The sequence below is a fragment of the Epinephelus moara genome, chromosome 14, assembly GCF_006386435.1.
Source record: "Epinephelus moara isolate mb chromosome 14, YSFRI_EMoa_1.0, whole genome shotgun sequence".
Lineage (NCBI taxonomy): Eukaryota > Metazoa > Chordata > Actinopteri > Perciformes > Serranidae > Epinephelus > Epinephelus moara.
The window spans coordinates 33,830,620-33,852,799 of record NC_065519.1 but is presented as its reverse complement, the minus strand read 5'-3'; the positions used below and the strand labels follow the sequence as shown (position 1 = coordinate 33,852,799).

General features: G+C 41.1%; 1 protein-coding gene across 3 annotated transcripts in view; it reads right to left on the bottom strand.

Moving 5' to 3' along the window:
• trappc12 (trafficking protein particle complex subunit 12) overlaps nt 1-22,180 on the bottom strand; it is a 53,852-nt gene that overhangs the window by 14,567 nt on the left and 17,105 nt on the right. For all 3 annotated transcript variants that reach the window (XR_007570989.1, XM_050061473.1, XM_050061472.1), the window contains exons 4-6: nt 10,511-10,624; nt 6,296-6,434; nt 120-232 (exon numbers count right to left, since the gene is read on the bottom strand). Coding sequence is in view for 2 of the 3 variants with exons in the window: in XM_050061473.1 (XP_049917430.1) it covers nt 120-232; nt 6,296-6,434; nt 10,511-10,624 (366 nt within the window). In the remaining variant the exon portion in view is untranslated. The remainder of the gene's footprint in view (nt 1-119; nt 233-6,295; nt 6,435-10,510; nt 10,625-22,180) is intronic.

Here is a 22,180-nt window from a genome sequence, read left to right as displayed (position 1 = left end):
TATGTGCTTTTCTGTGGGTGTGTAGTTTTATTGTGCGAATACTACAGAGTATGCATATATTTATGTTCATCCAGAGGCTGTGTTCGTGTGTGTGTGTGTGTGTGTGTGTGTATACTAACAGCGAGGCAGACGGTTTTGAGATTGTGCAGGCGGTCCAGAGCCTCCTGGGGCTTGGCCAGGTACTGGGGAAGCTCGGCATGCAGCAGCCGCATGGAGAACGGCACCATGGAGCCTGGACAGGAGGGAGAGAGGGAGGGAGAGGGAGGACAAGAAGAAAACAAGAGACAGAGAGAGTAAATGAGTGAGGGAAATGGGGGGAAAATAAGAAACAGGGTGGGATGAGGACATAGCAGGAAAGAGAGAGAGAGAGAGAGAAAGAAAGAGAGGGAAGGCGGAGGGAGACAGAAAGACACAGAGCGCGAGATGAGAATATAAACCCATCCACCCACACACAGACAGCACACAGCCCTGGAGGCAGGAACCTACAGATGGCATTGAGCTACGTATGGCTGCTTATTAAACCCTCTCATCTCTCTCTCTGTGTGTGCTGCACAGCTCCATCACTCATCTTTCTGCCTCATCCCTCTGTCTCTCTCTGCCTCTACATCATTCACACTGTCTGACACACACACACACACACACACACACGTACACACACGTATCCCTGAGGAAGAGCCTATATTCAGGTGAGTTCCCAGGCTTTGATCAGGGTCTCTTTGATATTGTCATCAGACCTGAAGCTCAGCTAGCTGGTCCATCTTTGGCTGCTGCTTCTGCAAATCTGTGGATCTCAATTTCTATCTCTCGTGTCTATCTGCTTGTGCCGTCTATCTAACCCATCTGCAGTACAGAACACACACTCATTTCCCCAATTTACCTCGGTGTCTGTATTACTGTCCTCTGTTACAATGTTTTATCTTGATTCTGACTGGACAGAGCTCTCTCTTGGTTTGATTCTTTATTCTGTCTCTCTTGGGTGTCAGCAAATTTCATTGTCTTAAAATTAAGACTTAATACCTTTAAAGTTTCTGTTAAAATCAAGTGTTCGTAACTGAGAAGGAAAAGAACCCATGAAACCACAACACTGTACAGACCCTGATGACTAATGTAGCAAAGTGGGAAAATGTGACTGTAATTATTAATGCCACCAGATGGCAGTGTCACAATTTTGGCACCCACTTGTGAACACCAAGGATAATGGGAAATTGCTTGGAGAGAGACCTGGAGACCTCCTTGTTTTACTGCAGTGTGATTTTTTTCGGGTATCATCACAGACTGCGTAAGAGAAGTGGTCATGGTCACCGTGTAGGGCTGCAAAATTAATGGATTAATCACGATCACGATTTTGGTCTCCCACAAATGAACATGACAGACTGCGATACTTAAGTTTTAATGTGTTCTCCGCTCATAGAAAACTCGCTGCTTATCAAAATGAAGCGCTTCCTAAACTAACAGCCAGCCTCCACTTTTGAAGAGCTGTTTGCTACGTGCACACCTTGCAACAGCAAATTGTGAAAAACTTTTCCTAAATGTTGCAGCTGCAAACGAGCAAAGTATTTTGGGTTTAGGAGACAATAAATCATATGCAAAGAGTGCGTCAGACACGTGTCTTCCCCGCAGCGCAACACAGCTAAATTGTTAACCACCTGAAAAAACATCCTCCACGGTAAAAAAAAATTCAATAAAAATTAATACAGTCGCTGATATATAATTATACAAGATGCACAGGTAAAGACGAACCTTATTGTAAGTCTTATTTTGGTGCAAAGATAAGTACATTAGCAGGAATGTAGTGCAACATGGAGGTTTGTTTACTTAAAGGCGCTCTATGTAAGAATGTGGCCAAAACGGTTACTGCACTCAAATTCAAAATACTGCCGCGAGTCGTGTCCGCCCCCCCTCCCCTACAGATTCGAGGTTGCTGGACAGCGGCACGCTGGAGACATATTTGTTTGCCCACGGGTGGCTGCCGTGGCAGGGCCGGGATACAGCTGAGGAGAAGCTGGCTGCTAATGCTATGTACCGGGACACTGCTAACGCTGCTGCCAGGATACAGCTGAGGAGGAGCCGGCTGCTAATGCTATGTACCGGGACACNGCAAAAAAATTTTTTATTTGCAAATATTCTGGCTGTACTGTTGTTGTCGGTGAGATCAGTATGTTATATGAACATTATTCCTTAGTCTCAGTGACATATTAGGAGGATTTTACGACTATTTGCTTTAGATTTCTTACATATAGCTCCTTTAAATGTTCAAATGTGCAATACAATATTTTGCCCCTAAAAACAATAAATAATCTTGATAACCAATCATGATCTCAATATTTATCAAAATAATTGTGATCATTATTCTGGCCCTAATTTTCAACATTGCCATATTTGGTTTGTTTTGAGCCACAGGTGACCTGAGGTGATCATATTTGGATGAAAGGAGGGAGCTGGGGAAGATACACACTGCTATGCCTCTATCCTGATTGACAGGTTAGTGATTTGTCAGTCACAAGTTAGCCGTGCCCTAAAACATACCCTTCTTTATCATCTATTTTACTCTGAATGGGACCAAAATGTATAAATTAAATTAATTAATAAACATGAATAAAAATCATGTGGTACTGAAAAAGCCTTGAAACTAGTGATTAAGACCATAAACTAATTAGGAAAATGTTTACTGAGATAATAAATCAAATAAAAAGTGAAGCCTTTTCTTCATAGACTTCTATACAATTGGACTTCTTTTGCAACCAGTGAAGTCGCCCCCTGCTGGCCATTAGAAAGAATGCAGGTTTGTGGCGTTTCCGCATTAGCTTTAATTTTTTTTAGACCCGGTGCTTTCTGCCTGGGTATTATGAACTGTTTTTGTAGGAAGATATCTTGTAAAATGTGACTGTGAGTACAAAATACCAAGTGACAGACATTTATAAGTAATACCTAAAGTGATAGTGAAATGTTGCATACTAATGAGTCTGTATTTGTTTGATGTTGACAGATACAAACAGTGTCTAGAGCGTAGTCTTGAGAGGAACCCATGTAACTGGTGTAGCGTCCACCACCAAGCTGTTTGTTCATATGTTAGTGTAAGCTCTATACATTCATTGTAACAATACAAGACTATGAATGTAAGATTGTGAATTGTAAATTTTTGTGGGCTCTTTGCGTTGCAAGAATAAACTAGTTATATTTGCATTTACTTTTTTAGCATACTTCTTTGTGAGGCCTTCAGCAGCAGGTGTTTTAGCACCTGTAGTTAGAGTGTATAGAGGAGAGTCCTCAGGTGGTACTGATTTCATTTATCCACAAGAAGCTGCATATACAGCAGAGAACATTCTGTATGTTTTGTTTTAAATTTTTTATTATTTATCTCAACTCAACACCAAATTTACCTGTTCAGAATACCCCAAAAAGCATTTGTCCTTTGTCCTTTGTCCTGTGCCGCGAGTAAGAATTTGGTGGCTTATTGTGTATCAGAAAACTATATAACGCACCATTAGGGATTTCGTGAAATGCCATCTCAGACCTTTAGATTCAATTTCAGACATTTAAATATTCTGAGGGCTTGGACTTGGACTACCTGTCTGCCTCAGCATACATACATACTTTTCAAAACTCTCTGTGCAGTTGGCACAACAGAAATCAATGTGGACTAAATTATGGATCACTTTTCATTACAACTAAACATGTTAATATACTACTGCAAAAACTGTTAAAATTTATGTTCAGAACCATACATAACAAAAAATGACTAAACTAGACTGCAGTTTGCTTTATTCTGCTACATCTACATCTTAAAAAGAAAAAAACATATCCTAACTGGGATATGTAACACTGAATGCCTATTTTCAGTCTTTGATAACCTCTATGAAAGACTTGTGTCAGGTGGGAGCAGGTGAGGTTAGTAATAGAGAAGTGCCCCTCTTTCTGTTGCCTTGGTATTTGTAAAATAAATAAGTTAATACTAGAGACCATCTTGTGATGAGGTCAATGCAGCTGTGATACAGCGATCCGTGACTTAAAATAAGTGTTGGCCAGGAGGATAAACCGGGTAGAGGGCAATGACCCCTTCCCTACCTTCTACTCCCCTACTTCTGGCACTCATGCTTGGACTACACCCATCTTCAAACTCACCCTTTATATTGATCTCAACTACATATCTTTTATGTTTGTTTGTCAAGATAGTTTTTTGGCATGTTTTATGCTTTATTGTGACAGTGAGAAAGATATTAAAGGGCGAGAGAGGAGGAACCACCCACCTTTAAAGTTTCATGACTGTGACTGCTGGTACTGTATTCACCTCCTGAGTCTGTGTGTGTGTCATCATGGTAAAATGTGGTCCTAGTGACACCAACTGCAGAAGGAACTACCACAGAAGCTGTTTTGAGTATTTTGCCAGGTGTTTATATGTCTGTTTGTGTGGCTGTTCGTGGACAGATTTTGCCAATGCAATAATGTCACAACCGTGCAAGATGCAGACATGAAACTTCACAGGTATGTAGTTAAGATCAAAATTAAGGCAGAGTATGAAAATTGGTGTGGTCTGAGCAAGGGGTTGTAAGTAAAGGGTTAGGGTGTCGATACAGATCCATGGCCCCCCACTTTTCACCCCTGGCCAACATTCATTTAAGTCGGTCTCCAATGGAATATATTTCCATATTTTCCCCAATGGTCTGAGTAAGTTGCTAGATTTGCTGCTAGTGGCTTTGTAGAAATAAATTCACTAAGAGGGTCTGAAAAGTCACTAAATCTGGCAAGAAAGTTGCCAAGTTGACAACACTGAGCACAGTGCTGTAAAGGAAAGGGGTGCGCTGGATTTATAACAAAACAAAACAAGAGCATCATTGCAAAATGGAAAGCAGCACAATAATCTTTCATCTCAATGATCTTGTTTTCATAATCTTTGGAAGACAAAAACATAATTGAAAATAAAATTTGCATAATCACCCAGCCTTATGCTGAGCTGCATATTAGTAAAGACAACTGTGGGAGAGTTTTAAAAAAGTGAACTCAGTGTGGAGGAATGTGGGTTACCAACTGTAAAAAACTGTTATAATGTCCCAGTTGAGTATGCATGTTCGTCTTTTTGTCTGGCTGATATTAAACCAGTTGACTGTTTTCCTTAGAGCACAAATGTAGAGGCTAAGATTCTTTCATCCAGCTGAGGAAAAAAAAGTAAGGAGCTCTTTTCAAAGCAGCTGGGAGGGTTACCATTTGACCACAAGTTCATTTTATTCAACCTGTGAGAAGACTGATACATGTCTCTCTTACTTTATTTATTACAGCATGAAAGGAATCAAGACTGAAAGTAACGTAACAAGATTCGGCTTGAAAAAGGGACATGCTACTTGTCAGGCATGTGGCGTTCAGGTCTTAATATTTCTGAGTCCAAATTGGACTCAACTTTTCATTTGGCAAACAAAGTAATAACTGACAAACATTGATTCCTTCTCGAGCGCCAAGTCGATCCTAATTTTTCCGAGAGTGATACATGGGCAGTCGTGTCTTAAGGCGTTCAAAGAGTGCGATCATGGGTAATAGATAGTCGATGCGGGCGTTGGGCCGGAGAAATGTTCGACTTCTGATGCCAGGCTACACAACTTGTGCCAGTTTGTCTGCGAGCACCTAGCAGGGCACAAAGCGTTTAAATTGAGCAATGGAAAGTTTTTGTACGAATGTGTGCGATGTGTGTGTGTGTGTGTGTGTGTGTGTGTGTGTGTGTGTGTGTGTGTGTGCGTGCAGCTGTGTCTCTGCTACTGCCTTCACTGTGGTAGCCCGAGGGGCGAAGCAGATCCAAAGTAATGGGAATACATTAGAGAGCAATTCATGCAGTGTAAAAAGAGGAAAAACAAAACCAAAGAACTGCTGGAGACAAGTAGCGTTGTTGGAGCTTCTCGACGATACAGTCTAATATCAAGCTCCTGGCAGAAACTTTCCTTTGAATATTTAATAGGACAGTGGTGGTATGCTTGTGTATCCTAAAAAACGTGGGTAAAATGCAAAATCCTTTTGGAGAGCAGGCTAATAACACATTCAAAACTCACAGATAAGAGTTTCAGAGCAGCTTTTCGGCACTATCATGAATACTACTATTCAACCTTCAGTCTGCTTTCAGTGAGAATTCAGAGAAGCTTTTGGACAAAAGGAATATGAAGAGAGATAAGAAATGATGCATGATTTTACAATGGAAGAGTTTCTGGATAAAAGTTTTTGTGATCAATACCAAAAGTGCTCCTCCTGCATTATATATAAATAATAGTGACCCTAAATGAGTGTGTGTGTGTGTGTGTGTGTGTGTGTGTGTTACCTCTTCTCCCCGGGTAAACAGTGGGGTAGTACTCATAGTAGAGGTCTGGTTGATCCAGGTTGCCAAGGGGCTCAAACTCCAGTTCAGCGTTTTGGAAGAGGTTCAGCTTGGTCAGGAGGGCCAGCCGCACAAACCAGAGCTGGAATACACACAAACACACCTCCCTCTGTTTGTTAAATGAATAAGACATTTAAAGTATGAAAGAAACAAGAAAAAAAAGACACATCATGCAAATTCTCTTATGTTGTCTGTTCACAGCTGTACTGCAGTCAGACTGTCTCCATGTTTGTGTGTGTCTGTGCCTTTTGAATCAAACGGTCTTAATTAGTCCCAAAGCTGTAAATATTTTCCAGTTAATTTGGTCAGAATCCAATTATGCAATAACATGCTCAATAATGTAATAAAATGTACTGACTTTCATTGTACAGTCAAAACATTTTTATCTATAATGCAATGCACCATTGCAGTGCTGGCTTTACACTGGTGCAGTATTTATTAAATCATCTGAAGTTCTTACATTATTAAACTAGAATTACCGCCTCGCGGTTGTATACCACCACAAACCTGTCAAGTTGCAGCTGAAATTTACATCCATGTGTGTGAAAACACGGATGCTTCACACACATCTTCAACCCAGCAGCACAAAAGATCTACGAAAACAGCAGCAGTTTTAAGGTGGGCACCCAAAACTAGAATCTAATCAAGTGTCTCTCCTTGAGTTTTGAACAAAAACATGTTCTGTCAGGTCACAATGACCTTGACCTTTGACCAACAAAATATATTCAGTTCATCCTTGACTGGACGTTTGTGCCAAATTTTTAAAAACTCCCTCGAGGCGTTCTTGAGATATCGCGTTCATGAGAATGAGACAGATGAGTTCACAGTGACCTTGACCTTTGACAACCAAAATCTAATTAGTTCATCATTAAGCCCAAGTGGACATTTGTGCTAAATTTGAAGAAATTCCCTCAAGGCATTTTTGAGATATTACCTACACGAGAATGGAATGGATGGATAACCCAAAAACATACTGCCTCCGGCCATGGCTATCGTCAGCGTAGAGGCATAAAAATTACATTATGTGGTTGTAATCCTGATGCAATGTTTCGTTCCATAGCCCGAACAACTGATTGGTAATTGGATTTTTTGAGGCCAACACTGTTATTGATATTAAATAATAAATACGGTATAATGTCCAGTACTAATTCTAAAACATAAACAAAGGATAAGGATGCCTTAAATTTGGTGACTAAAGAATTGTGACCAAGATACTGTATGTACTGAACATTTTATATTTGAATCATATTTATAATCTTGTCAAATAAAAAACAACCCATTTTAAAGACTGAACATGACTGTGTGTATATGCTGTGTAGAGCTTCTATACATCTGGAGGGCAGAGGCTCTTCCAGGATCATGTTGTGTAAATTGTCATGAGCTTCTGACAGCACACAGGCAATATGCACTTGGACAGAAGCCCAGAAGTTATAGAGTGGGGATGGACTGCCTCCCAGTGAGACAACAACATGGAAAGATCCAGAAGTTCCTGAGCAGCATGGGAGCCTCCAAAGAAGCTGTTCTCTCGACCCCTAACTTGACTTTGTAACACTACAACACTGTCTCCTCGTTAGCACCCACTCTCAGATGTGGATTGTGGCTGCGCTGGTAGTGGTGATGACACAGCCTGGCACAGTTTATAGAGTGGCGTTAGTTGTTTACAGATTAACATCTTTACATCTTGTTTTACAGTAGAAACTATGGGAGAACTTTAGGAGAAACAGGGAGCCTCAAGAAAATGTTGACTGATTGTGTAAAGCATGTAGTTGTTTCTTGAGTGCAAGTTTTGTATCAGTTTTCTTTTACAACATATTCAGGGTTCCAACACATTTTCCATATTTAAAAATCCAGATTTTCCGAACTCAAATTTCGGGATTTGTGTATAGATTTTTCCAAGCATATTGGACATCTGAGTGCAAACAGCTAGATGTTTCTTATGTTAACAAATGGTTTTAAAATCCAACTGTTAACATGTATGTTACATTCTGACTATGTATGCTGATATGTTGCCAAATAATTGCCTGAAGATTGTAGCTAGTTACTGTCGCTGAACATGTTGAATAAATTATTTTATTCCCCCCGCATTTTTAGTCACTATGATAAATAAGCACTAAAAGTCAGTTGAAAAAAAGCTAAAAAAAAAAAAAAAATTCACAGCATCTGTGCAGCCTTGTTTATTTACTGTGTCCATGGAAACGATGATAAACGCAGCATAAAGGTATGGCTTCCTTACTCAGAAAGGATAGTCCGTTTATTTTTTTGATAATAACTCAAAAATGTGATACTATGTATATATGCAATTCAAATGGCTACATTTTCTTTCAAACTAATTTGATCATAGGTTTCTGGATTTGGTATAGGGGAATAGAATAGGGGCAATAGTCTAGAAACACAGATATTTTTCCATATTTTCTTTTGTTTCTTCTACACTTTTCCAAACCTGTAAGTTGCTAAAATCAAACACCATATTTTCCATACTGCACAGGAACCCTCCATTATCATTTTAAAGGGCCATTGACAGTGTGTAGACAAGAAGTTATAAACATAGCATTATCATTTGTAAAAATACTTCTACAAGGCATGACAGCAATTTGCATTAGAACAAGGTTATCAAACTTTTAACACCGTGTACCACCATTATGACTGACGTTAAAATGTACGGCATAGGCCTACCATATTTAGCTACGGACGGTTCAAGCAGAGTAAACTGAGAAGATTGAGGAAACTCTAGTGATATCTTTTTGCTATTTTACACTGTTTGATGCTAACAGGTGTGAAGACTCCACTACCGCTGCTGAAGTAGTCACTAGCACTTGCACTTGGTTCAGTGTCATCCACTTCAGTTTGATCAGGGCTGCTAAAAATATTTTCCTCCTAATCTGAGCTTCTCTTTCTAATTGTTCTCATTTGGAGCCATGATTGCAGTGTTTTTAAACCATTCATTATACCTCTGCTCACTATCCTCACAGTTTAGTTTATAACTAATAAAGAACCTATGCGTGTGTTTCATTCATTAAGGTGACAATGCAGCAGTCTGACATCGAAAGAAAATTTTTACAGGAAAAGCAAAACATTTGGAAATAATTATAATCACAATTTTGTAGTAACACATTAGTATTAAATGCTTTTAAATTAATCAATTTCATTTTTAAAAATATTTTAAAGATTGCTCTGCGTACTGCTAGAGGGAGCTCATGTACCAACAGTGGTACAAGTACCATAGTTTGAGAACCAGTGCTTAGACCCTGGTGATGAAGGTAGGCAGAAACAATATTTCTACGATTTTAGCTGTACACTCTGGCATGCATCTGTAAGACGGAAGTCTAATCTATCTATACATATATAACATGTCCATATTTATGTAACTTTCTACAGTACATGCTGTCTGTGAAAGTTCAGCATTGTGCTATAGTCGTATGGGAAGAACAGTGGGTGGTAAAAGGTTACCATAGATGCCCAACAGTCATCATTTTGTCATGGTGCATATTGCTATTAATTACATTAAGAAGACCACAACTAAACACAGAAACAAAAAAAATTCAAAAGCTGGACTTCAAAATAGAGCCATGATGTTTAAGAAGGTAAAACAAACAGTAATATGCAGCATGAGGCAACAACATGGTCGATTAACTTAAAGTCTCATGCACAGAGCCTACCACTGGGGTGGCCTTCTTAATGAGCTTATGCAGCCATTCATCTTCTGGATAGAGCTCAACAAACACATGCATAAAAAAGTGCTAGCAGCAACACTGACAAAACATTTCAAAGGACAGTACAACAAACTAACAACCAACATCTCAGTGTGCTTTCTTACAGATGTCAAAAATAATTCTACCATCAGTTTGGAAACACAAAGAAAAGAACAAAAAAAATCTAATGAACTCCTGATAACCAAATGATAGGGTATTAAATAAACAGTGAAACTGTTACACAATATCAGTGAGGACGTTTCATTATATAATTCTTTAAGTGCAGGCACATTATTGGATTTATTTTCAACTAACTGAAAATATATTTCATTTTCAAGAGCTATTTGGGAATTAATACATTAAATATGTAGAAGAAGACATGATTTGGCGTGACTCTCCAACACCCACCGACACTCAGAGAGACAGACAGATGAATGGACGGATGAAGAGAAAGTCGCTGGCGTCTTACCTGCAGTGAGTCGGTGGTGTGGGAGGTTGGCTGGCCAGCCTTTCCATATCCCTGACCATGAGCTGTCAGCAGCCGGCCCGTCAGATCCACCGCAGCCCGCCAGTTTTTACTGCTCTGCAGGGGAGAAAAGACACAGCACACTGGATCTGAAACACACACCACGACTGACTGACGGAAACATAGAGGAAGACCTGGGGCTAAAACATATCAATGTGGCTCCAGCTATCATAATCACAAACACACTCAAAAGGACACATCGCTTGATAAATAATTCCTGCAACTTGGGTCTTATTTATAATTCACAGTTTCGGCTATCATTTCTGTCAGTTATGATAATATTTTATTCACCAAATTATTTGCAGAGTTCTGGGAATGTGGCAAAATCACTACAACAAGATCCAAGAGGGCAAAAATTTGTCTACAATATGAGCCTGACAGTTCAGTCTTGACCTCGGAAACAGCAGTTCCAAAACAATCTCAACTTAAGGGCCACTTAGTGGCTTGTTCTGGAGCTTTCAGCTGATTCACACAGTCCTCAGCACCACATTGAGTTTGGTTAGTGCTATGGACATGCAGATGTTCAAACATTACATAAACCTCTGAGGCTGAGGCTGAAATCACTCAGACTTCACTATATTTACTATCCACCATTTTAGATGCTCCTTATAGTGCCTTGAACATTCCAGCAATGGAGCAAAAAAAAGCAGTGAACCACAGTGGCACATTACGTTTTGTAAACAATCCCACACTGCAATGCAATGCCATTTTTAAAAAAAAAATCAAATCAGGGCTCAAGTCTCACTTGCTCCATTGATTCAACACGTGGTCTACCTCACAAGGTAGTATACTTTGGACAGACAGGGAGGAGGAGTTTTCAGTTGCAAACACAGAAACCTTTAACACCTGATATTTATGATTGTTCTAAGGAACCTTAAAGCTTCCATTTTGAAAGAATTTTAGTTTTCCTGTTTTGAGTCTTTTCTTTTTAACTCAAACGTTGTCTCGTGTGACGCAGTTGTTTTTTGTGTTTGTATGGAAGTTCCAGTATCTGTTACTGTATATAGGAAACAGTGAATGAGTGAGTAAGGGAATGATTACAGACACAGTCTAGCCTGGTCTCATAAATTGTTGCGCTCACGTGGTAAGCTTACATTTAAAAGAAATCCTTGAAGCGCCTAATGTAAAGTTTCAGGGCAACTGAGCCAGCTTCATCGTTGATGAAGATGATAAAATACAATCAAAAGCTCTAGAATAGGTGGGTAAGTGGGCTTTGGGTAGTCTACAACTGGATTACATCTTGTCAGATAATCAGACAGATTATGAACCACTTTATTTGGAGGTAAACCCAAATGCAAGCACACCTAAAATGTCAGAAATAATTCCTTATTACACAAGAGTTCTATAGATATCAACTACGGTTGAAAATATAAGCGTGGAGGAGGTGAAACCTATAATCAGAATAGACACTCTTATGACTATTGCTCACATTGGGCTCACTTATATAGTGAATTAAATAGTAAAAAGTAACTATTTCCCATTTTTGGGGAACCTCTCGAGCTCCCTCAGAACCCCTGGAGGTCCCCAGACCCCTTCTTTTTTTGAAGAGTAAACATTAAGTCTGTAAACTGTCTGACACTAGTGAAAAATACCCCTTACAATTTCCCAGAGCCCAATGCCACACCTTAGTATTGCCTGTTTTGTCCAACCAACAACAAACCCCAAAGATGCTTACTTTGCAGTGGCATGAAACAGAGAGGAGCAGAAAAATCGTCACATTTGAAAATCTGGAACCAACTATTAAATAAATAAAAATAAATAAATAAATAAATGAGTTAAACTATAACTAATTCTATCAACCCCATGTTCACTTCTCTTTTCCTGTGTTTTTTTTTTTTTTCCTTTTTGCAATGTTGCAGCATTCCCAGTTTCAAATAGTACACACTGAAACCTTAGCAAGTTTGTTTGACATGGCCAGAATAAATTGGTGAAATTCTGTTCTGAAGATATCTGTGTGTGCTACCTTTTTACCTGTGGGTATTCAATGTTGGAACTCTAAGAACTTTAGGTTAACGCCACAGACAATTACTGCAGAGGCACATCTTCTAAAAGACCCAACCAGTAAAATAATTCAAGGATTGATGGCCAAGTCTTTATATCTTTATATTCATCTATACTTTATACTTTTATCTTCCCAAAGTTTTTAATGTCAAATTTTAAACTGCAAATCCCCAATGGGAAAAAACACTGGGTGTATTTGAACAGAGGGAATTCTCAATGGAATGGTTATGCAATAAGAAAAAAGCAGGACTTCTAAGACAAAAAAATAAAATAAAAAATAAGGCAAGCACCTCCAAAATTACAGCAGATAACATTTAGAAACACCTCAGATGCAAAATAAAGGGACGTTCCATCATCTTACTAATCATCTTATATGACAGTGTCAACTCCAAACTGATAATGTGACTAATCTAATGCTGCAAAACAAAAGTCACTACATATGAAATGAGGCAGGTGTGGGTAAGTGCACAACCGAGAGTGTTTACACCGATGTGTGGAACTGTCAGCCATTGAGCCTGGAGGACAAAGCGCCCACTCACACAAACACGGTGGACAAGTGAGCGTGCGCACACTCTTATACACACAAAACCACACGCACACACCTCGATATTAGCAGCATCTGCTTCCACAGGAGGTGGTACAATAGGTAAGAGGGGGGACAGAGGTGGGGAGGTGGGGATGTGTGTGTGGGAGGGGGTGTAGAGTCACCCCACCCCATCAACACACATGACAAGGTCGGCTCGCCGATTGGGTCCTAAGTGCTGTGCCATTCATCACAGCCAGGGAGCTAATTAGGAGAGAGAGGAAGAGAGAAAGAGAGAGGGCTACTTTCTCTATAGTCATCTTTATCACAAAACTCATCACCCTTTTCCCTCTCTTTTCTCTGTTGTAGCTGTCCTCTCTTCCCCATTCATCTTCTCTCCTTCCTTTCCTCCTCCTTTTTCCTCATGCCTGCCTTGCTGCTCTCTCTCTCCTCCTCAGGATTCTCCCATACATTCTTCTTCCTCCATCTTGATGCTTCCTCTTCTCTTTCCTCTCCCTCCATCTCCTCCCCTCCCTCAGACTCTCTTTTCTGCCTCCCTTCTCTTCCCGCTGTCATTGCTGCTGCCTCCTCTATTGCTCCTTTCCTCCCTCCCTCCCTCCCTCCTTTCCCCTCTCCTCTCCTGCCCTGTGCCAGTAGCTGCGCTGCTTCTGAATCTTCATTAGGGGGGGAAATGAAGCTGAAAACGAGGAGGCAGCCTGGATGGCCAAAAGCAGCTGCAGTCACTCACACACACACATATCCTACAGTATGCTACAGTACACCGCTGTCCAGCCACGGGGCATAAGAAGACAGGTGTGTGAGTGTGTGTTTCTGGGTGTCTGTGTGAGATTGGGATACGGCGTGAGAAGGGAAAATGAGAACAGTCAGCAGTGATGTACAGTAGCTGCATCCACACACACACACACACATATATATATATATATACAGAGCTGAGACAGGGCACAGAGGGATAAGGAGTTTCAACAGAGGATAAGCAGGATATGGATGGAAGGAATCTGGCCCACATGTAGTGAAAGAGCACAGAAGTCAAAGTTGGCCATAGTGGAAAAAAGCAGCAACTCTGGGCCAAAAGAGTTGGAAGAAGAAAAAAGGAACAGTGGGTAGCAGAGTGGAGAGCAGAAGATGAGGAGAAGAGAGCTGAGGGCCAAGGGAGCTGCAGAGAGGCACCGCGAGGAGCCAAAGTGAAAAAAACCCACAAAGCTGGAAAAGTGAACTTCAGCTCAGGCCTTATGTAATGATGCCGCATCGCTGCTACGCATAGCTTTATGGTCAGATATTATCTTATAGCAGCCTATAATTTTAGGTCTTGAACCATACCAATCCAAACCAAACATTACAGGCATACAGTAATACAGGAGCTGTGATTAGGGCAGACAGCAGGCAGGCTCTGTGTTTCGAGAGGTGAATGTCTGTGGCCAGAAGGTCACAGGGTCGGTCTCCATTATAGATAGAATGTGATTGTGAGCGCCCTTGAGTCAGATAATGACGGCTGTCTCTGTTCTACTGTCACCTCAAATGGTTTAACCTGAGCTCTGACCCTCCACTGATGAAAAAAGTGCGAGAGCTATTGCAGACCAGACTGTGTTCAACATGCCAATCTAACATGTAGAATGTACAGTCTTTACTCCATCTGTCAGCATACAATGACTGAAATCCATTCTCTAATCTAATCTCATATCTTTTTTGTTTCACTGTTTCAATTTTTGTCTAGTAGTGTTTTTCCAAAGACCTGGTGTAGCCTGCTTTAGTCACACTGTGCCTTACTAATCTGTGATTATATGTGTTTCCACATGTGTTCTTACATTTCATCCAGAGGGGAACATAAATGTGTACACCGAATTTCATGTCAACCCATGCAATGGCTATCGAGAAATTTGACCCACAACAAAACTTCATCCTTATGGCGGTGCTACCTTCAACACTAACATACACTGTCCGAAAACCATGAACATCTGTACAAAAGTTGGTGCCGATCCATCTAGTAGAACCACTTGAAGAGCAAGAAGCAAAGGGGATCACCAAAGACATTAGGATTCATCCCCTGAGCACCATAAATATCAGTACCAAATTTAAAGCCCATTCATCCATTAGTTGTTGAGATATTTCAGTCTGGACCAAAGTGGTGGAACAACCCACCGACATCACCATCCCTAGAGTACGTCTAGCAGAAAGGCTGTCGGATGGTGGTCTTATTTTTCATTTAAGGACATACAAAGTGCTTTATGATAGGTTGTCATGAATGCTACCATGCATATAAACCACGCTGTCACTCCCCAGGTTTGAATGATTTCAATTAACACTGAAAGGGCGTTGGGAGGACATAAAAATAGAAAAACAATAGGCTGATGGTGATTAATAATTTAGCTCAGCTCAAATGACTCCGCAATAAGGCATAATCAGATCCCCCCAAATCAAATGAGGAGGCATTACCATGGTGATTTATTGCCAGTGATATTAAATGAGGAATTGACTACAGAGGGTTGGTGAAAGAAGCGTTTATTGGGGATTGTGTAGGCATGTCTAGAGCAGGATAGTGGGGAAGGGACATTTTCTTTTGTTTGCTGCTGCTTGGTTTTTTTTTTTAGGACGGTGGATACCACACCTGCCTTTGTTTCACACAGAACAAATAGACCAGACAAAGGAAGGAAGACAGGATAGAAGGAAGAGGGGACACGTCAGATATGACCCCACAGAGATGTGGTGCTCAAGATGGTTCCCAAGGTTAGTGCTCCAAACCGCCAGCCATTGACACCGAGACAGCTCAAAATTTTTAGCGACAGAGAGGCGAATTGTAGACTCTCACAGACGAATAAACGAGATGTGGATAAATGACTTATATAATATTCACCTAGACTTATCTTAAGTTGAAGGAGAGCACATGCCTAAAGCATGTTTAGCACTACAGAAAACTTAATCGATGGTATTTGACAAATCCGACTTCAGTGGTATTGCAATGCTTCCCGCAGACTCCTACATACTCACACCCACTCAGACAAATGTGTGCATTGAAAATGTGCACACATTACATCCTCTATCTCTCGCGCACACACACAAACACTTATACATAATTAGTCTCGTCGCGAGTTTAAAAGGGGTGAGGCTTCTAAAATGTGTTGAAGATCGGAAGTTCAGTGCGCCTTTCCTTTGGTGAGTTAAAAAAAAAAAAACCTGCATAACAAAGCTTGATGAACAAACGAACGCCCACTTGTTCTCTCGCAAGACCCGGAGCCTCCAGGCGAATCAGACTTAAAAAGGCTTCCTCACACCAGCTTTGGTTAACACAGGGAGCTCCCGTGCTACTTCAATTAAGCCCTGGCATTTTGGATTACACAGAGGGTATGGGAAAAAAAACCCATTTGTAATATGCTAAAAGTGCATGCCAGTCATTGCAACAGTGGCTAACTTTACTTTGATGCCTCTGTAGTTGGTCTACAGACACTTTACAGAATATTGCCCTCAAGCTGGAGGACGGCCTGCTTGGCTACTGTACTGATATGAACTTCACACAGCAGCCATTTTGTCTCCCACAGGCAATCGCTGGACTCTTCAAACAGTATCACTGAGAGACGTCGAGACACAAACTGGCATAATATATTAAGTGAAGACACCGCACTAGCTCATGGCTTGTGAGAGAACTCCACATAACACTCCCTAAGATGGCTCAACACAGCTTCCAAGTTCTAAGTGATGCTCCTCTGGGCAATATTAACCACTGATTGACTAGTGGGCTACTGGATAACGTTTGATGGTTTGGTTGTCAACAATAACAGAATGTCCCACTTCCCTTTTCCTCCGAGAGTGCTGCTGAAGCCTATGTTAAAGAGAACTTCTGTCTAAGGCCTGATTCACATACAACGACTCACAAAATACCACACACACACACAGTATGTTTTTAAAGTACTACTAGACCTGAAGTTGACACTGACCGATTTGGTAAGGTCACTGGTTTGCCATCATTTCTAGCAGTTTTTATAATATTGTACTTTCAAAAGTAACTGCTGAGATCTGGGAACACAGTGACATCACTGCAACAAGGTCAGATGTGGTAAAAAACATTACCTGTCAGACAACTGAAGGCTTGGAAATACTTTCTAGGTTTCATGTCCTTGGACAGCTGCAGACTTTTAGCAGTCACATGGTTCCATTCATTCTTTAATGAGGGTCCATCGGCATTCTACCCATGCACACTTACTCCATACTTCATTCCAGTTGGTGGCGGTAATGTACTATAATGTTGTTTGCTAACCATCATAAAAATCAAAAAGCATGCACATCAGTAACAAAAATGATGACCTCACGACTGAAAGAAGAGCACCAGTGTTTTGGCTAAACAACAAGAAAAATGCAGAAACAGGAACTATAATGTGCGACTGCTTAGCAAGAGAAGAACCTGGGACGAGAAATACAGTACATTTGTGCACGAGACGAGAAGCATCGAAAAGCATAAACAAACTAGAGCATGCACACTTGGCACCCTTGCAATGTGTATAGTATGCACTGTCACAAATGTTGGGCTGCATGTAGCATTCACAAAGGGATCCGCATGGACCCTTCTGGACACAAAACCTGGACATAAGAAGAGGCAATGACACACACAAAGACTCAATGATAAGTTTGTTTGTCTCCTAGTGTGCATAAACTAAACCAAAGCAACACTTGGTAAAGAATGAAAAAGAAAGCTTGAGAGAAAAGTTCAAATTTTGTATAAGTTCTCACCTCTGCACATCTGGCCAATCGCTGTGCAAAGTGGGCGTTTTTGACTATCTGTGCAAATCATATATCACTTTATAATAAAAGGTTTGGCTTGCTGCTGGCACTAGATGAAAAGTAAGAGGATGACCAAAGTTAGTAGGATTCATCCTCTGGGCACCATGAACACCAGTACCAAATTTCATGGCAATCCATCACATGGTTGCCGAGACATTTCACTGTAAAATGAAAATGTTAACCACATGGTGGAGCTCATGGAAGATTCTGAAGATCGCCAGAGTCAACAGGATTTATCCTCTGCTGACCATGAATGTGTGTACAAATTCAGTGGCAATCCATCCAGTGCTGATACTGTCATATCTCAGTCTGGACCAAAGTGGTGATGGGACTAACAGCGTGGCTACAAAAAAGAACCTACCAGTTTAACACATTACCTGCTGGTGAAAAGTGGCACCTGTTGAACACGAGTGGCATGCTGTTTTCATCTAACTCAGAGCAGCTGCACACCAACAGTCAGAAGAGGCATGTTACAGTAAGAATTGTCATTTGCCATTTGGGAGTGGTTATGTGCCTGCGGAACTACAGTGACACACCTTTGTGTGCCATAGGTGCCATAAGCCAGTAAAACTGCAGGGGCATATACCAATAAAACAAATGAAGCATGCCATCAACTACTTTTAGATCTCACTGTAACTGTAATAACTTGGTAAGTGCATTATTATGAACACCAACAGGAACAATGGCAAAAAATACAAAAACAAGACCCGAGCTGTAATAAACTGGAATGATCCTCTATGCTGGCAGACCAACAGGCTAAACACCCTCTGTACTTTTACTATAGGCCTGAGCATATGGCTGATGCCAACATAAACAGAGCAAGGTGAAAACAACCACCACTAAGGTTTAAACATGCCCTTCAGCACTACAAAAGCTGACGGTGCATTACCCAGACCCTGGCTCGCAAGTGTAACTGGTGGAGGAAATGACAGCTATGTAAAAAGGTTACGATAATGACAAGTAAAGGTTACAGCAATGATATCAAAGTGCGATGCAGCAGCTGGGTCGTTGCAGTGATTATGGGGGTGTGTCTGTCTGACCCAGCCAAGGTGGGTCTCTCTCTCTCCCTCTCTCTCTCCCTCTCACACACAGACACACACACTCACACACACATATATGCTGGCCCCCAGCCCAGACGGCATCACACTGTGGGAGGAAAGAGAGGTTAGAGTCTCTGGTGGATAGTACAGAGGGGAGGGAGAAAGAGATGAAGGAGAAGGAGGAAAAGAGGAGGAGAGGAGGAGAGAAGGGGGGGCGATTGCTAATGAGAGAGACAGATGAGGCCAGCCCAGGGTGGTGCTGAGCCAGAGACTAGCTCACTGCTGACCACACCACAGAGGTCACTGGGAAGACAAAGGGAGAAGTGGAGGGGACGCTAGGACAGCCGACCAAACTCAGTTTATATAACATCCAACCTTAATAACCAACATTTTCTAAAATAGACACAAGTTAGGAAGAAGCTCTAAGAAGCTTGAATTACTATTTCTTTCAAAGAAGAGGAAGATTAACTGAATTAGAGGGACTCACTGCATGCATACAGTAATCTTAACGGAGTAAAACAGCTGAAAACTTGGTATCACTTTAAACCAGTCTATGCAAACTGGGCCAGGAGTAAAAAATGGCCACATTTTGCTTACCAAGTTTACAAAGATAACTCCACCTGAGATATCAAATACAAAAATCAGTGTAAAATCAGACTGGGAATCATGTAGGCTATGTCGGCCTGTTAGAGCTATTTTATAACTATCTTAAAGGTAATGTCAGCATCAACGTCTTGATGCCACATCATGAATGATGCCAAACCTGACACATGTTGCAGTCCAGAGTAGCTGACGATCTGAGCGCTTTTTCTGTTCTTCATGTCATTGAGTGTGTTTATCTTTACTCATATTTAGCATATGATTTTTTTTCTCTTTCTTTTTGCATTTGACAGCTCCCTTTCCCTTTCCTGAGAACTCTTTTTAGTTCTGAAATGATTAGTTGATTAATCAACTGACATATATGACGTATATACACTAGGGATGTCCCAAAGTTTTGATCCGAGTCATTTAATAGAATATCTGCTGATAACGAGTCCCAATACGATACTTCAATGCTCCTAAAAAAAAAAAAAAAAAAGCCTCCATCCACACTGTTTCTGTGTTTTTTTAATATTACATTTTATAATTTCTGTTTATATATTTTACAAAATCTTTAAGTTTAAAATAGCAAACCCCTTGAAGAGTGTACTCTCAAATGTTTGTTGTTGAGTTTTTATTTTTGTCGTTTATACACCTTTTGTGCAGATTACATTAATAAACTAGCAAAGCACAAAATACTCTCTTACACTGAGCTGAAATAAACCAAGTGCACATAACTTTGGTAAATAACATGAATCAATACCTGTGGTGTTTAATGGCAGGAGGGGCTCAGTCCCTGCTCTTAAGGTGCGGACACATCAAACCGACATCAAAGAACTAGCGGCGACGAAAGCCAACTGTTGCGTCGTCTACTTCGCCTCACGTCACCCTGTGTCAGTTGCATTTGAACACACTACACGGACTACATCCGACGGCCAAGTGGCACGTACGTTCTGCGCCTGCGTGAGAGAAAGCGGAGTGAGAGAGTGGTACATCCTGTCAGCCGAGGTGTTACCTATCTGTGCAGCCGAGCACTGCAACACCTCCACTATTACATTCAGACGGTCCTGGTGTTTTCTCCGCAGGCTCCACTTCACTCAGCTGCCCGATAAACCCGCTGCTTCTTCCCACTTTAACCTGAATAACAAACCAGGGCTCGGTGCTCCGGTTGGATCCAAACGGAGAGCCGGGGCTAGCTGGGAAGCTAGCGGAGGCTAACTGGCTGTGCTTCCCTCCGGTCATGCTCCCAGCTAGCTCCAGTTTGTTATTCAGGTTAAAGTGGGAAGAAGCAGCGGATCTGTCGGGCAGCTGAGTGAAGTGGAGCCTGAGGAGGAAGCACCGGTTAGCCCCGGTTTCACTACAGGCAGATTCACTGCTACAGGGGCGAGGGAATAAAACCTAAACAGCCAATCAGAGTGATCTCTTTCACCGACTAGCTCCGCCGCCAATTCAACATGCTCAATCGGCCGAAAAGCCGCCGACGCCGAAGGGCCAACGGTGCGGGACACACCACAAAAACTAGGCCAACAGACGCTCACTGACGGCCCGACTTTAGTCGACGGCCGACCATCAGCTTGGTGTGTCAGGGCTTTTACACACACACACACACACACACACACACACACACACACACACAGAGTGGAGAGACAGACAGCAGAGAGTTGGAGAGCTGATGAGGCTGCACCTGCGTTGCTGTGCGTGAAAGCTTTGTGAGTAAATACACCTGTGATACAGCTGACTTAAAACAAAGCATTGAATTCGGATCTCTCTACAGTTTATTATCGCCAATCCTGATCAGTTAAAAAACAAAAAAAAACGTTGAGATTGGAAAGTACATCCCTAATGTTTACACAGGTCTGATACTGATTAATAATTTAAAACTGTTTTTTTTTCCAAACAAAAATACTAAACATTATCTGATTTTAAGGTCTCAAACTTCAAGATTTCTTTGCTCTCCTCTATTCTACATCATTGCAAATTGAATATCTTTGGGTTCTTTTGATGATTGGTTCGACAAAACAAGCAATTTACAGATGCTACTTGATGGGCATTGTTTTAGCAACAGAACAACTGATACTGAAAATGATACTTAGTTGCAAATGTAGTTTTTTTACATGAATGACTCATACAGTTCCTTAAAATGATGTGACAGCAGAATTCACAGTGCAGCGGTTCAAGTATTTTACAAAAAACGGACTGAGGATATTCTACAGCTGCTTCTCAGCAGTGTAGTGTGCCTGACAAAAAAGCACATGAAGTCTAACTCTACACGAGGACTCATTAGAAAGAAGTATCTAGTGTGTTTCTATGTCTGTAATGGCAGCTCTCCTACGACACTGAGTGATGTCTGCATTTACCAGATGATGGAGAGAGACATACGAAGAAACAGAAAGACTAAGGAAATGCAGAGTCCTCTTGAGTCTCATTTATGCACTCTGTGCACATGCATGTGGATGTACAGTGGGGCAAAAAAGTATTTAGTCAGCCACTGATTTTGCAAGTTCTCCTACTTAGAAAGATGAGAGAGGTCTGTAATTTTCATCAGAGGTACACTTCAACTATGAGAGACAAAATGAAAAAAAAAAATCCAGGAAATCACATCGTAGGATTTTTAAAGAATATCATTTGTAAATTATGGTGGAAAATAAGTATTTGGTCACCCACAAACAAGCAAGATTTCTG